Here is a 14,836-nt window from a genome sequence, read left to right as displayed (position 1 = left end):
GCGTCAAGAAATGTAACGTCCCTTAACACAATTGCGAGCTTCAGCTTCCAAGGCTTCTAAAGCATTTGTAAACAATATATTTTCAACAGCATCTCCGCTACATGTCAGCAATACTTTAATTCACTGAAACCTTTCTGTGGGTAACCCTTTGGGTGGGCATTATGCTAATGTTTCACACTTTGATCAGGACTTTTGTGGAAGTAATATTTAGATTTGTTTTGAGGGGTTTTAGGCCGGTCTGGATCAGTGTTCCCTCTCTGTTAGTTGGAATAAATAGCTTTGTGGGAGACTGAGCTTTGTAACTTTGGAGATTATACACTCCAATATATACACTCACAAACAGATACATTACAGACTAAAGGAAAACATTAAAAACCATCATATCAACCCTTTAAGGATTTCCCCATTCAGGTAGCAAGGACTTGGGATGCATCCGAAATCCCATACTTACTATATATTAGGGCAAAAAAAAACAGTATGTGCATGTGTGAATTTACAGTACTCCAGGGTCCCCGCGGAGTCTTAAAAAGTCTTAAAAAGTATTAAATTTCAGAATCAAAATATAAGGCCTTAAAAAGTCTTAAATTCGCGGAAGCATTGCGTTCTAGGTCTTAAATAGTCTTAATTTTCCTACGTCCATGTAACGCTACCTCATTGAAACGCTCTCGCCTCCCGCAGCACGCGAGCACGTGTGTGTGTGTGTGTATGTGTGTGTGTTTGTTCCGTGGTGTTTGTAGTTCTTTCTTTCGCTAGACCAACTATTGTTCGCTCTATTACAACTACAAATTAGGCAAGCATGCCACTTAAATTGCAGCCAATCAGCTTTCGTGTTATTGGCACGAGCCTCTTTCTGATCGTACCCCACAGACGCATAAAACAGATTTTATTCTTCAGCTGAATCGGTTCTTGCAGTTCCGCGATCATGAACGCGAAGGCGAATCTTTCTCACCATCTTGCATAATGACAACATAAAAGTATAATATACCCGATTGCACTAAATAGAGTTAATAACAGTGATGTAAACGCCGAACTCCGATGTCAGACTGTAACGTTATGTGTTTGGTGCCCGTCAGCGCTCGCGCGAGTGTATTGAATGTGTTATTTTTAGGCTCATTAGCCTAACGTTACTCTTGAACGATCAAATATACACATTATGCATATGTCTATATCCTGATTTGAGTTAAAACGTTTGGGAACTGTCAGTAAGTACTGGATATGGGCATTAAGCTCTCAAAGTGAAAGCAAACTAATATAGCTTAACAACAACACAAACGGGGAAAACAGCACTTACACTTAAAGGAACACTCCAACTTTTTTAGAAATCGGGCTTATTCTACTTTGCTACATTTAGATATGTGGGGAAATGCATTTTAAGCTAAGCTAGCGGCGACCCTGCCAAACTAAAACAATGCATGCACTGAGACAAATGCATTTGCCAAAATATCTAAATGGGGTTTATCCAAAAGAAGTTGAATAAGCCCTATTTCTAAAAACAATGGAGTGTTCCTCTTTGTATGCATCTTTATGTTGTATTTATTTTTCCTATTGTCATTTGTTTATAAGTATATATTTTATTACTGACCGATTACTTGATTACGTAATTACAACGTTTTACTTATATTAAGCAATTGCTTATTGCTCTGGTTTACTTTTAAGATGTTGGTCATATTTCCCACCCCAAGCGATCGTGTTATTAAAGATAGATAGTGCACTACTGGAACAGCCTTTTTTGTTTTTGTAATATGCCTACCAAACAAGATTCATGCATTTTGTTAGTTTTATTGCCATGTGTGATCATTGTGCATCTAACATAATAATATGGTTAATGTTGCATCCTAATTATGAAAAAATAAAAATGTATGAAAGTGACCACCACAAAAAAATAATATATATATATTAGGGCTGGGTATCGATTCAGATGTTCAGATTCGATTCGATTTTGATTCACAAGTCCTCAAATCGATTCAATTTCAATTCTCAATTCGATTTTTGATTCAACTCAAATGAATATAGATTTAATAAATACTATAGGTATTTATAAAAAAGAACAGTGAACATAAATGTGTAATTAAAAAGAAATGAAGAGCCATAATCATATATGTTAAACTTTTTATTTTAGGTACACCTGAGTACATTAAAACAGAACACATCTCTATATTTCAAATCCATACAATTGTTAAATACAATTTTGATGCAACTTAATTTAAAAAAATTATCTGAGAAGTATTTTATGGATGTTTTGATACATTTATTCTAAAACATAAAAAGCTAGGATATTGGATGTTTTTTTTATAGCAATTTTCAGAACACAACAAGCTTTTCTTGCAATTTTGCTGCTCATGTGTGCAAATTTACTTTTCATACATGAGAAATGCGTTCATTATTTTTTTAGTCTATGGGTGAGTAGTTGTCGTGGTAATGGACAACAATACCTTAACTGACTTAAGCTGACTGTGGACTAACTATTATTAGAGGAAATCTGTTTATAATATAAGCTAATAGGGTTTGAATTATTGATCCTGCGCTGTATATGGACTATAATTTGAATATGTCTATAATGGCTAACGTACGTGCTTAAGTGACTGCTCAAGCTTGATCCTAATGCAAGGCAAGCATTCGCGTGTATGTAATTATTTTTAGCGGTTGTGTGATTGGCTGTGTGTGTGTGTGTGTGTGTGTGTGTGTGTACTCGGCTGTGTGAGTGTTGTCACATAAAATGGTTCCGCAGATTTTTAGTATTACTACAGCATTTCACCTCAGCTTTATAAAAGGCAACAACGTACCGGATGCTGCCATTTAAACACTGAATGGATAAATGATGTGCGCCTCTTGCTCCTTTGTAAGATCACACAAGGCAAATGGCTGACATCTAGTGGAGAAGACTAGTAATTAGATTTACGTTAAGCTTATGTTCAATGTTAGCGGAAATAAATATTTTAAAAAATCGATTCATGGCATTTGAGAATTGATTCTGAATCGACCAGATTTTAAAAACCGATTAATCGAAAAATCGATTTTTTTTTGCCCAGCCCTAATATATATATATGCTAATCCTGGTGGGATTGAGCTATGAATAATAAGTTCACTAATACTTTGTTCAATTTAAAATAAATTAAATAATATAAGTTTAAGTAATTGAGTGATTCTGGATTTCTTATGCATGTTTTTTTATTGCGCAATATAGGTCTTAAATTTTATTCATAATGGTCTTAAAAAGGTCTTAAAAAGTCTTAAATTTGACTTGGTAAAACCTGCAGATACCCTGTACTCATAAAAGAGTAGGTGAAAAGGCATACTACTTCCAGAGGGATACTGAAGTGTGCATATGACGGACAGTTTACCGTCCCATGAGGCCGTGAGAGAGGATTTATGAATGGCAGTGAAGCGACCCACAAAGGGATTCTGGTATTTAGGCCCTTTCTGGTTGTCACATGTACATCAGGTGATCAAGTGTTGATGTAAAGGAAAACTGACTTCATGCATCAACTAAAAGTTATTTGCAAAATGAAATACATTTTGATAAATGTTTGTGCATCATTTGTTTGCGGTTTTGTATCTATTGCGATCACATTCGTTCATCTCAAGTAAATGCGCTGGTATTTTTAACTGTTTGTCTGTGTCTAGCATCATTCTTAAACATTTGATATGAATGTTTTTCAGACTTTTTGCCAACACTGAGATCCCTCTTGGGGAACCCGGTCTACTTTTTGTATCTCTGCGTCACAGTCATCCAGTTCAACTCTTTGATCGGCATGGTGACATACAAACCGAAATACATCGAGCAGCATTACGGGCAGTCGGCGTCCAAAGCAAACTTCTTAATGGGTACGTCGTCTTCCTCTAAAGGCATTTGTGCACAGATGGATTACAGTTGTGCAGCTGTGACCTTAGAGTTTAATGTTATGTTATGTTTTGATTGGATTCGGGGGGATTTTATTAATGTGTGTTAAATATTAGTCTTTGGTTCTGATATCAAATCTAGAGGTTTGTATAGCATGGTTAAATCACAGTATGACATGGACCATTACTGCATATGAAAGAGAACGAAATCCAAAAATAATATCAGCACACGACGTATGCAGACACTGGAGACTGTTGTGCATTTCAGGAAACGGCATTAGCGTTTAGAAAGATGGGAGGAAAAATAAATAGGCCTGTTCTGTATTCCTGAAAACTGTGTTTGAGAAGAGCCGACTTGTGCGGCTTTGCCTTTGTTTCAAATCTGACACTGGTCCTTTGATCCAGGTTTTCCTGATGCCGTCTGTTTTTTCAGGAGCTATCAACATCCCAGCTGTAGCCCTGGGAATGTTCTTGGGGGGTGTGATCATGAAGAAGTTCAAGCTGAGCATCATGGGTGCAGCCAAGTTTGCACTGGGAACGTCTCTCCTGGGCTATTTCCTGTCTCTTTTCTTCTTCGCCATGGGATGTGAGAATGCCAACGTGGCCGGCATCACCAGGTCATACAATGGGTAGGATGAAGCTTGCGGTTTGTACTCGGGTTCAGATCTGGGGCCAGCTGCACAAAAGCATTATGTTAAGACTGTGTACTAGTCTAACCAACTAGCAGTTAGTCGAGGGGTTAATCAGTCGAATTACTTCAGTCTGTTTTCTTGTAAATGATTGAAACAAGTTATATGATCAGTCTTAAAGGGGAAAAACATTTAATGACTTAAATTGTTGTTTTTTCCCATCGTTTTTACGCCTGGTGGAAGGGAAAAAGTCAAAACAATTAATAAAAGTACAGAACAATGTTAATCTATTTACTGACCAGCATGGGCGTCGCTAGGCCCTTTTTAGGGGGGCTTCAGCCCACCTAAACGTATGCCTCAGCCCCCCTAAAAAATATGTGATTAACCTTTAAAACATATGAAACTGGCGGGAGGCTTCGGCTTCGTCCCGTTTTTTAGTCTGTCTCTCCAATCCGCAGCGGCTCTGAGCAGAGCGCATTGCACCGTGCACGTCAGAAGCAGAGGTGTGTGTGTGTAAATCTGAGCAACATTGATCTGTCACCTCGTCAATGTCAAAATATTTAATAAAACCAATCAAATCAGAGTATAGGTGGGCTTTATGGTCACACAGAAACTGCTGAGGCTGAGCGCAAATTTTAGCAGCGCAACTCGACGACGTCAAGTAAGATAAATGCAAGCAGATAAACTAAACATTCATGTTTGACATGTTAAGTCAGAAATATTAAACAAAAGAAAAAATAAACTTTTGTCTAATTTCGCCATTTTTAACTGGAAATATGCCTATGTGATTCAATGTAGGCCTTAACGAACAAGAAATATTAACAAAGCCATTTTCATCAGATTAGGCATATAATGAATGTGTATATATTGTAAATTAATATAATTCTATTTGTAACATTCAGTAAATAAAAAAACTCAGCTTTTTCAGCCTGTATTGGGCATTAGTAATGAATGTGTTCATATTGTGAATTTAATAAACTTAAAACTTTAATAAACAGTAAATTAACGTGTCTAAGAAAATTGTTCATGAAACATATAAATATCAGTATGTTAATATGTAAACCGTATGTTTACTTTATTTACTGACAAAAACGGAACAAAATATCAGTCAAAGCTCAGCGTTATGAAGAGACAGGGCAAGATAAAAACAGAAAAAGAGAGATGTGGAAATAAGACACATAATCCACTGCCCAGTGACATGGTTTTCAAGCTATTGTTATCTAATTTTTTGGCCTTCAGAACATCTTAAAATGCAGATATGTAGATCATAGAAATCAAAATTTTCTCGGGGGAGCATGCCCCCAAACCACCCTAACATCTGGGATCTATAAACCTGCCTACATTATTGGGTATGATTAATGCATGTACAGTATGGCCATGCAGTAAGGTGTTAATATTTGCTTCATAAGTAATGATAAACAGCCAATATCTTCTGGGTATGCAAGTTTGTAAGCTATTAGTTAATAGCGCAATTTGGACCCAAAACTAAATAGTGTTACCATTTTTTTCTACAGGCCTACCCTCACTGGGGGCTGAGCCCCCCTAAAATGAAAATCCTAGAAACGCCCCTGCTGACCAGTATGACACATTTGAAGATTATAAAGATTTTTTTAGTTTTTTTAAATACATCTCTTTTGCTCACCAAGGCTGCATTTATTTGATTATGCATTAAATAGTTTAACATTTAAAATGCCCATTTTCTATTTAAATATATAGTAAAATGTAATTTATTCCTGTGATCAAAGCTGAATTTTCTGCATCATTACTCCAGTCTTTAGTGTCACATAATCTTTCCAAAACTCATATAATAGGCTGATTTGCTGCTCAAGAAACATTTTTTATTATTATCAATGTTGAAATCAGTTTTGGCTAAAAATTCTGCTTTGCCATTCCAGGAATAACATGTTTCCTCTAACTTTACTGTATTTTTGATCAAAGCCATGGTCAGCATAAGAGTACAGGAGCTTTTATTCCGCCACAGAATCAAAAATGAAAAAGGTTATTAAGACTGTATCTTACAATTACTTTTTTTCTTGTAGTTGTGAGTTTATATCTCCCTTTTTTAAAACTTTTTTTTCTCATTATTGCATGATATTAAGTCATGATATATAATCTTTTTCCCCTCAAAACTTGACTTTAGAAGTCACAATTGTGATTTTTTGATAAATCTCAATTTTCAGAAAAAAGTTAGACTTTTTGTTTGTTTGTTTATACTTTTTGCGAATTTATAATTTGCAATTCTGAGAGACAAAACAGTCAGAACTGTAAGATTAAAAATTTGCAATTATCTTTTTAAATTGCTTTATTTTGTGGTGAAAACAAGCTTCTATATATATGAGCTTTTAATATTTTGGACTTGTTCCAATCTGGATTTAGATCATTACATAGCACTGAGTCAGCTCTGTTGAGAGTTATAAATGATATATTGCTTGCTCTGGATTCAGACTCTTGTGTAGTGCTTCTTCGTTTTTTCGGACCTGAGTGCAGCATTTGATACCATTGACCATAACATTCTTCTTGAATGACTAGAATGGATGGTAGCCCTCAAAGGCACTGTATTACAATAGTTTTCTTCGTACCTCACAAATTGGATTTTTTCTGTAAATTTAGGGAACTTTTCCTAAACAACTACACTTGTTTTGACTGGTGTGCCCCATTGATTTATTTTGGGACCTTTATTGTTTTCTCTTTATATGCCTAATTTTTTAGAAATACATTTCATATCAGGCAGACGATTCCCAGTTTTAACTACCTAAAGCTGGACACTACCGGTTCATAAGCGGTGTTATTGAAATGTGAGGTCAAGAGGTGGATGGCAAATCATTTTTTGCAGCTAAACATTTTTTAATCATTTTTTGTAAAAAAAATGTAATCATTTTTTGCAGCTAAATGAGGATAAAACAGAGGTTTTAATCCTAGGTTGTCCTGCAAATTCTTCCCCTCCTCTTTCAACAAATGTACACAAACAGGAGTGATCTTTAGCTATTTTTTGATAAACAAATTAGTGCTGTTATTAGAGGAAGGTTTTTCCATTTAAGAGCTATTGCAACATTGAAGCATCTCCTTTCAAGCAAAGATTTGGAAGCAGTGATTCATGCTCTTATAACATCACTATTAGATTATTGCAGTTCTCTTTATTCTGGCCTCCCTCAGTCTTCATTGTTACAATTGCATGCATTGGCTAGACCGCTGAATGGGTCTAAAAAGAGGGACCACATCTCCCCTATTTTTAGCATCTATTCACTGGCTTCCTATTAAATTTAGAGTTGATCTATAAAATCCTTGTTTGTAGATAAGGCGTTGTCTGGCCATGCACCAAGGTATAGAAGTGATCTTATTGAGCCATACTGCCCTGCTAGGACACTTAGTTATTTTACTCACTTGCTCATAACTGTTCCTCTGTGTCCGTATAAATCAAAGGGTGATCAGGCCTTTTCGGTGGCTGGGCCCAAGCTTTGTAATGGTCTCCTCATTACAAAATGGTTTGGACACTTGTAATTATTTTTGTGTTGTTCTGCTTTGTACTCTGTACAGAACTTTAGATCAATCCATATTGGGCTTAAATGTGCTTTATTAATAAGTCTCAACAACAACAGCATTTCTTTCAAACACATGAAGAAAAACATTTTGACATTGTAAATTGTGTGCATAATTTGCAAAATAAGAACTAATAATAAAATGCTTCTTGTTCTTTGAATGCAGGACGGAAAGTCTTTACAAAGTGGACAGTTCTCTATTAGCGTCCTGCAATGCAGGCTGTCGGTGTCCTGAAAAAAACTGGGACCCTGTGTGCGGCGAGAACGGGCTCACCTACATCTCCCCCTGCCTGGCTGGATGCCGGACGTCCCGCGGCTCTGGAATGGACACGGTAAACGCGGCCTCTGAACCGAGAGCGTGATTTGGAACAATAGTGCGTGTTTGTTGTCCCATCTCTTCAAAGAATGCCAGCGACAATGCGTTCTGTTCCATGCGCCTTGAACTCTGGTTTTCCCAGCGCTCTCTGAAGGGTGTGCACAACCTGTTTGTCTTCAGCTCAAAGGCTATATTGAATTTTCGAAACTTCTCTGAAACTTCCTTCCCCGTCTCTCTCTTTTGAGAGTGCAAACCTGGTCGGTTTTTCACGAGTATTGTGAAGTTTCATTGAGGCTGGGATTCTCCATGACTTTAATCCTCAGGTTTTGCCTCCCATCCTGTGTGTCCATGTCATATCTCAAGCATCTGTTATATGCAATGTCTTTTGTCCTTTTAGACTAAACTAGAGCATGAGTGAAGCATTTATTCTTCTGCTATATTTTTAGATGATGTAGAAAAGTCTCAATAGTAAGTATATAATATAAACATTTCATTTATTTTTGTGTGTTTCAGGTGTTTGAGCAGTGCAGTTGTGTAACAGTTGGGAATCAAACGGCCAGCGTGGGCCAATGCAACAACAGGGAGAGTTGCCATCGAGTCTTCCCCTACTTCCTGGCTCTGTCTGTCATCACTTCCTTTATCATCTCGCTGGGCGGAACGCCAGGATACATGCTGCTCATCAGGTAATTATCTGACCGGGATTTATTGATCAAGAACTGCTCAAGAGTTACAGCTCACTTCAGATGTGGAATAATGGAAATTAACTCCATATTTAGTCTTTTCCCACTATTGATGGAAATTTCTGACTCCCTGTATTTTCATAGTTATATGCAAGGAGGCGTTATTATGCATTACCTGAGAGAATACTGACTCTCCTGATTAAAACACAGGTGAAAAAGATGCAGAAACAAGCAATATCATATGTAAAATGCGGCATATGAATCAAAACGGTCTAATGTTACTGAATGAAATGTCGACCCAGGATGAGCTACAGAACTGTGAGGCATTGGGTATGTTGATGGACTCAATCTACCCCATTTTGATCATCATTCTGAACCCCATCCAGACGTAGTCTTTTTTTTTTTTTTTTTTACAAAACTTACCCAAAGTGTTGATTAAAAAAAAATGCAATAAGTTAGCAGGTTTTTGCTTTAAGGCAGAGGGTCTGCTCTTTCTTTTGATATATTGCGTGTTCAGATATTCATACAAAAAATATTCTGGGGCCAATTTTTTTGTGAAAATGATAAGAATGCTGCCGGTGGCTGGCAACTTTCGTAAAGAAAATGCTAGTTTAGAAAATGTTAGTTAAAGTTAACACCCCAGGTCTCATGTATAGCCTTTTAATGATTTTATTTGAATATGACACTTTTACATTCTTAATTTGGCAGACAAAATCTTGCGCTTGCGTCTCTTTGCTATTTAAACAACGTGTAGCTGGACGTAAAAATGATAACTGCATCAGCAAAAACACTTGTGTTGTGCCTGTCACCGCATCGCACCGGGTGTACGATAGGGCCCATGAAGTCTTGTGAAAGTAAACATTTGCTGAATGATCATGTACATACTAAAAACAGAAAGGTCATCCAGTCATGTGTTTGTTTTCCTTAGTTCGAGCAGATTACAGATGAAAACTGACTCCATGTGCCAGTGCTGCTAATGCATTTTTTTTCTTTCTTTTATTTTCTCTGCCCCTCATTATTCCACGTCTTAGTCGAGGGCTGTAGGCCAGTCACAACTGTCACTCGACTGAATGCAAAATCAGTTGAGACAAGTTTATGGTCACTTGTGAAGTTCAGTAATCAGACTAGTGTCTTAAAAGGAAAAGCTTTCGAACCAAAGACTGCCAGCTTTCTCCCAAAGCTCAGTCAGCTGACGCTGCTGGAATGCTCGGCCTCCCTCGGGCTAAATTAGGTTAACGGCAGCACTGTCCCCGCTTTGTTTGGTGAAATAAAAATGCATGTGTGTAGCTTTTGAGGGAAGACGTGATTACTTTGGATAAAGTAATCTGCATATTGCTGTTGTGAGGTAGAAGAGTACTGTTCTCTTCTGTTCAGAATGATAGCAATGGTACCGTCATAAAAGTTCATTACAACCTAGGTTGTATTTTTTTTTTAAATTAATAAATGCTCGTTTTCTTTATGCACGATTCATCAATGCATGTTATTTCAAAGGGTTAGTGTTTTTAATGTAATTAGTGCTGTCAAATCGATTAATCCAAAATACATTAAAATTATACATAGTACACACACATTTATTATGTATATGTGTATGTGTGTATATATATATATATATATATATATAAATAATATACACACACACAGTACACATATTAATCTATTTGACAGCACTAGTAATAATTTTTAGTATCATAACTTTTTGCAATATTGTATGCATGCTAAACAATTTGCAAATGCCGTTTCATGTTATTTTTTTACTGTAGATAAAGTAATTTACATTTTTCATTTGTCTAATGCTCAATTCAGTAGAAATCATTCTGTACTCTTTAATTCAACATCCACTTCATTACTGTCATAAACTTTAGGGTTCATATGAAATCTAAATCAACCCTTTTTATTAACAATTGTTATAATAAATGTTACTGGCCTAATCATTCATAACACTCATAAAATCTCTCTCTCTCTCTCTCTCTCTCTGATATATATATCTATAATATATCAAGTTTACAGATATAATTTATGGCATAAAAATGTTTTTTTTTGTGTGCAATATACACTTTGCAAGCAGAATTATTTGCAAATGCTGTTTGATGTTATTTTTAAATTCCTAAGCATTTACATATTAGGTCATGGCTGAATGCACCGATGTGTCATAAGTCTGTCAAACGTTTCATATTATTCTAAAAAGATAATCTAGCCGTTCTTGTTTTGTCAACAGATGCATCAGACCTCAGCTGAAGTCCTTAGCTTTGGGTTTTCACACGTTGACGACACGAACGCTAGGTGAGAGACGCTTTGGTGTTTGTTGACATTGACGTCATTTTGTAGTCACAGTGGTAATGATGATTTGTTTTGAAGCAAGAGTGACGCAAACATACTTTTTTTATTTTTCTTCCGCAGCTGGAATTCCAGCTCCTATATACTTTGGAGCCATCATAGACACCACCTGCCTGAAATGGGGTCACAAGAAATGTGGTGGAAGAGGAGCCTGTCGAATATACAACACGACTGCCTACAGGTATGGGCTGGATTCACTTATGCTTGCGGTGCAGTGTAGGGTTGTTAGAAGTAAAAATAGCACCACTAGTATCTTGAGTTGCACTGATACAAAAATTCAGTTCACTCAGAATGATATCTGCTGAATTGACACCAATAGATTGATTTTCTTAAGGAAGACAAAAAAATGAATTCATGCTATATAGGGAAAGTAACATTTGGTATATTACTAAAATATTAGAGGATAATATTTAACAACAGAGCTTAAACTATGGTCCCACCCTATATTAAGTGACCTTAACTTAACAAACATTTGTATGGTGTACTTATTGTGTTCATATTGTATTGCAAAACACTTTTGCTGATATTAAGGTGGTAAATAGGTCAAATTAGGGTCAGGTGTGGTGGTGTGGGTCAGTTTAAGGGTAAAGTTAGGGACAGGTGTGGTGGTGTGGGTCAGTTTAAGGGTAGAGTTAGGGACAGGTGTGGTGGTGTGGGTCAGTTTAAGGGTAAAGTTAGGGTCAGGTGTGGTGGTGTGGGTCAGTTTAAGGGTAGAGTTAGGGACAGGTGTGGTGGTGTGGGTCAGTTTACGGGTAGAGTTAGGGACAGGTGTGGTGGTGTGGGTCAGTTTACGGGTAAAGTTAGAGGCAGGTGTGGTGGTGTGTGTCAGTTTAAGGGTAAAGTTAGAGGCAGGTGTGGTGGTGTGGGTCAGTTTAAGGGTAAAGTTAGGGTCAGGTGTGGTGGTGTGGGTCAGTTTAAGGGTAAAGTTAGGGACAGGTGTGGTGGTGTGGGTCAGTTTAAGGGTAAAGTTAGGGTCAGGTGTGGTGGTGTGGGTCAGTTTAAGGGTAGAGTTAGAGACAGGTGTGGTGGTGTGTGTCAGTTTAAGGGTAGAGTTAGGGTCAGGTGTGGTGGTGTGGGTCAGTTTAAGGGTAGAGTTAGGGTCAGGTGTGGTGGTGTGGGTCAGTTTAAGGGTAGAGTTAGGGACAGGTGTGGTGGTGTGGGTCAGTTTACGGGTAAAGTTAGAGGCAGGTGTGGTGGTGTGTGTCAGTTTAAGGGTAAAGTTAGAGGCAGGTGTGGTGGTGTGGGTCAGTTTAAGGGTAAAGTTAGAGACAGGTGTGGTGGTGTGGGTCAGTTTAAGGGTAAAGTTAGGGACAGGTGTGGTGGTGTGGGTCAGTTTAAGGGTAAAGTTAGGGTCAGGTGTGGTGGTGTGGGTCAGTTTAAGGGTAGAGTTAGAGACAGGTGTGGTGGTGTGTGTCAGTTTAAGGGTAGAGTTAGAGACAGGTGTGGTGGTGTGTGTCAGTTTAAGGGTAAAGTTAGAGACAGGTGTGGTGGTGTGGGTCAGTTTAAGGGTAGAGTTAGAGACAGGTGTGGTGGTGTGGGTCAGTTTAAGGGTAGAGTTAGGGACAGGTGTGGTGGTGTGGGTCAGTTTAAGGGTAAAGTTAGGGTCAGGTGTGGTGGTGTGGGTCAGTTTAAGGGTAGAGTTAGGGACAGGTGTGGTGGTGTGTGTCAGTTTAAGGGTAAAGTTAGAGACAGGTGTGGTGGTGTGGGTCAGTTTAAGGGTAAAGTTAGGGTCAGGTGTGGTGGTGTGGGTCAGTTTAAGGGTAAAGTTAGGGTCAGGTGTGGTGGTGTGGGTCAGTTTAAGGGTAAAGTTAGGGTCAGGTGTGGTGGTGTGTGTCAGTTTAAGGGTAAAGTTAGGGACAGGTGTGGTGGTGTGTGTCAGTTTAAGGGTAAAGTTAGGGACAGGTGTGGTGGTGTGTGTCAGTTTAAGGGTAAAGTTAGGGACAGGTGTGGTGGTGTGGGTCAGTTTAAGGGTAAAGTTAGGGACAGGTGTGGTGGTGTGTGTCAGTTTAAGGGTAGAGTTAGGGTCAGGTGTGGTGGTGTGGGTCAGTTTAAGGGTAAAGTTAGGGTCTGGTGTGGGTCAGTTTAAGGGTAGAGTTAGGGACAGGTGTGGTGGTGTGTGTCAGTTTAAGGGTAGAGTTAGGGACAGGTGTGGTGGTGTGGGTCAGTTTAAGGGTAGAGTTAGGGACAGGTGTGGTGGTGTGTGTCAGTTTAAGGGTAAAGTTAGGGTCAGGTGTGGTGGTGTGGGTCAGTTTAAGGGTAGAGTTAGGGACAGGTGTGGTGGTGTGTGTCAGTTTAAGGGTAAAGTTAGGGTCAGGTGTGGTGGTGTGGGTCAGTTTAAGGGTAGAGTTAGGGACAGGTGTGGTGGTGTGTGTCAGTTTAAGGGTAAAGTTAGGGTCAGGTGTGGTGGTGTGGGTCAGTTTAAGGGTAGAGTTAGGGACAGGTGTGGTGGTGTGGGTCAGTTTAAGGGTGGAGTTAGGGACAGGTGTGGTGGTGTGGGTCAGTTTAAGGGTAGAGTTAGGGTCAGGTGTGGTGGTGTGGGTCAGTTTAAGGGTAGAGTTAGGGACAGGTGTGGTGGTGTGTGTCAGTTTAAGGGTAAAGTTAGGGTCAGGTGTGGTGGTGTGGGTCAGTTTAAGGGTAGAGTTAGGGACAGGTGTGGTGGTGTGTGTCAGTTTAAGGGTAAAGTTAGGGTCAGGTGTGGTGGTGTGGGTCAGTTTAAGGGTAGAGTTAGGGACAGGTGTGGTGGTGTGGGTCAGTTTAAGGGTGGAGTTAGGGACAGGTGTGGTGGTGTGGGTCAGTTTAAGGGTAGAGTTAGGGTCAGGTGTGGTGGTGTGGGTCAGTTTAAGGGTAGAGTTAGGGACAGGTGTGGTGGTGTGTGTCAGTTTAAGGGTAAAGTTAGGGTCAGGTGTGGTGGTGTGGGTCAGTTTAAGGGTAGAGTTAGGGACAGGTGTGGTGGTGTGTGTCAGTTTAAGGGTAAAGTTAGGGTCAGGTGTGGTGGTGTGGGTCAGTTTAAGGTAGGGTTGGGCATCGAGAACCGGTTCTAACTTGGAACCGTTTAAAAAATAACGATTCCATTGGAATCGTTTAGAAAATTTATTTTCGGTTCCGATCTTCGGTTCCAAGCGCGCAAGTTTTGGTTTCCATGGCCACCTGATTTCCGGTGCTTGCGCGCCCGCTTGTTCATGGAAGCCCGGTAAGCGGCTCTGAAGTGTGGATTTATTTCACTTTTAAAAGCCTGGGTCGGCACAGTGCAACTAGTGTTGTCAAAAATATCGATACTGAAATATCTGAAAAGATACGATAGCCTGCTCAGCCTACACAATCGATCCCAGCTGCTGTCCTCTCCTCTCCTCTCTGACCGACAGCGAGTTGACACGCAGCCGCATATTCTCATTCAGCCGGTTAACCTCTGAACACGACGGACGCGCGTTCTGCTGGACTTTTCCTTACGACAGCGTGTTAGTGTTACGCCCGTTTCACACATACTCCGTCTGCAGTGCGTGT

General features: G+C 39.1%; 1 protein-coding gene across 5 annotated transcripts in view; it reads left to right on the top strand.

Annotated features, from left to right (window-relative positions):
• slco1c1 (solute carrier organic anion transporter family, member 1C1) overlaps positions 1–14,836 on the top strand; it is a 63,562-nt gene that overhangs the window by 43,748 nt on the left and 4,978 nt on the right. For all 5 annotated transcript variants that reach the window (XM_067426956.1, XM_067426954.1, XM_067426953.1 and 2 more), the window contains 6 exons: positions 3,661–3,825; positions 4,274–4,469; positions 8,172–8,337; positions 8,835–9,004; positions 11,217–11,281; positions 11,399–11,516. In XM_067426956.1, coding sequence (XP_067283057.1) covers positions 3,661–3,825; positions 4,274–4,469; positions 8,172–8,337; positions 8,835–9,004; positions 11,217–11,281; positions 11,399–11,516 — 880 coding nt within the window. The remainder of the gene's footprint in view (positions 1–3,660; positions 3,826–4,273; positions 4,470–8,171; positions 8,338–8,834; positions 9,005–11,216; positions 11,282–11,398; positions 11,517–14,836) is intronic.

Source organism: Pseudorasbora parva, chromosome 20, assembly GCF_024679245.1.
Source record: "Pseudorasbora parva isolate DD20220531a chromosome 20, ASM2467924v1, whole genome shotgun sequence".
Classification (NCBI taxonomy): Eukaryota; Metazoa; Chordata; class Actinopteri; order Cypriniformes; family Gobionidae; genus Pseudorasbora; species Pseudorasbora parva.
This window is presented reverse-complemented; position numbering and strand designations above follow the sequence as displayed.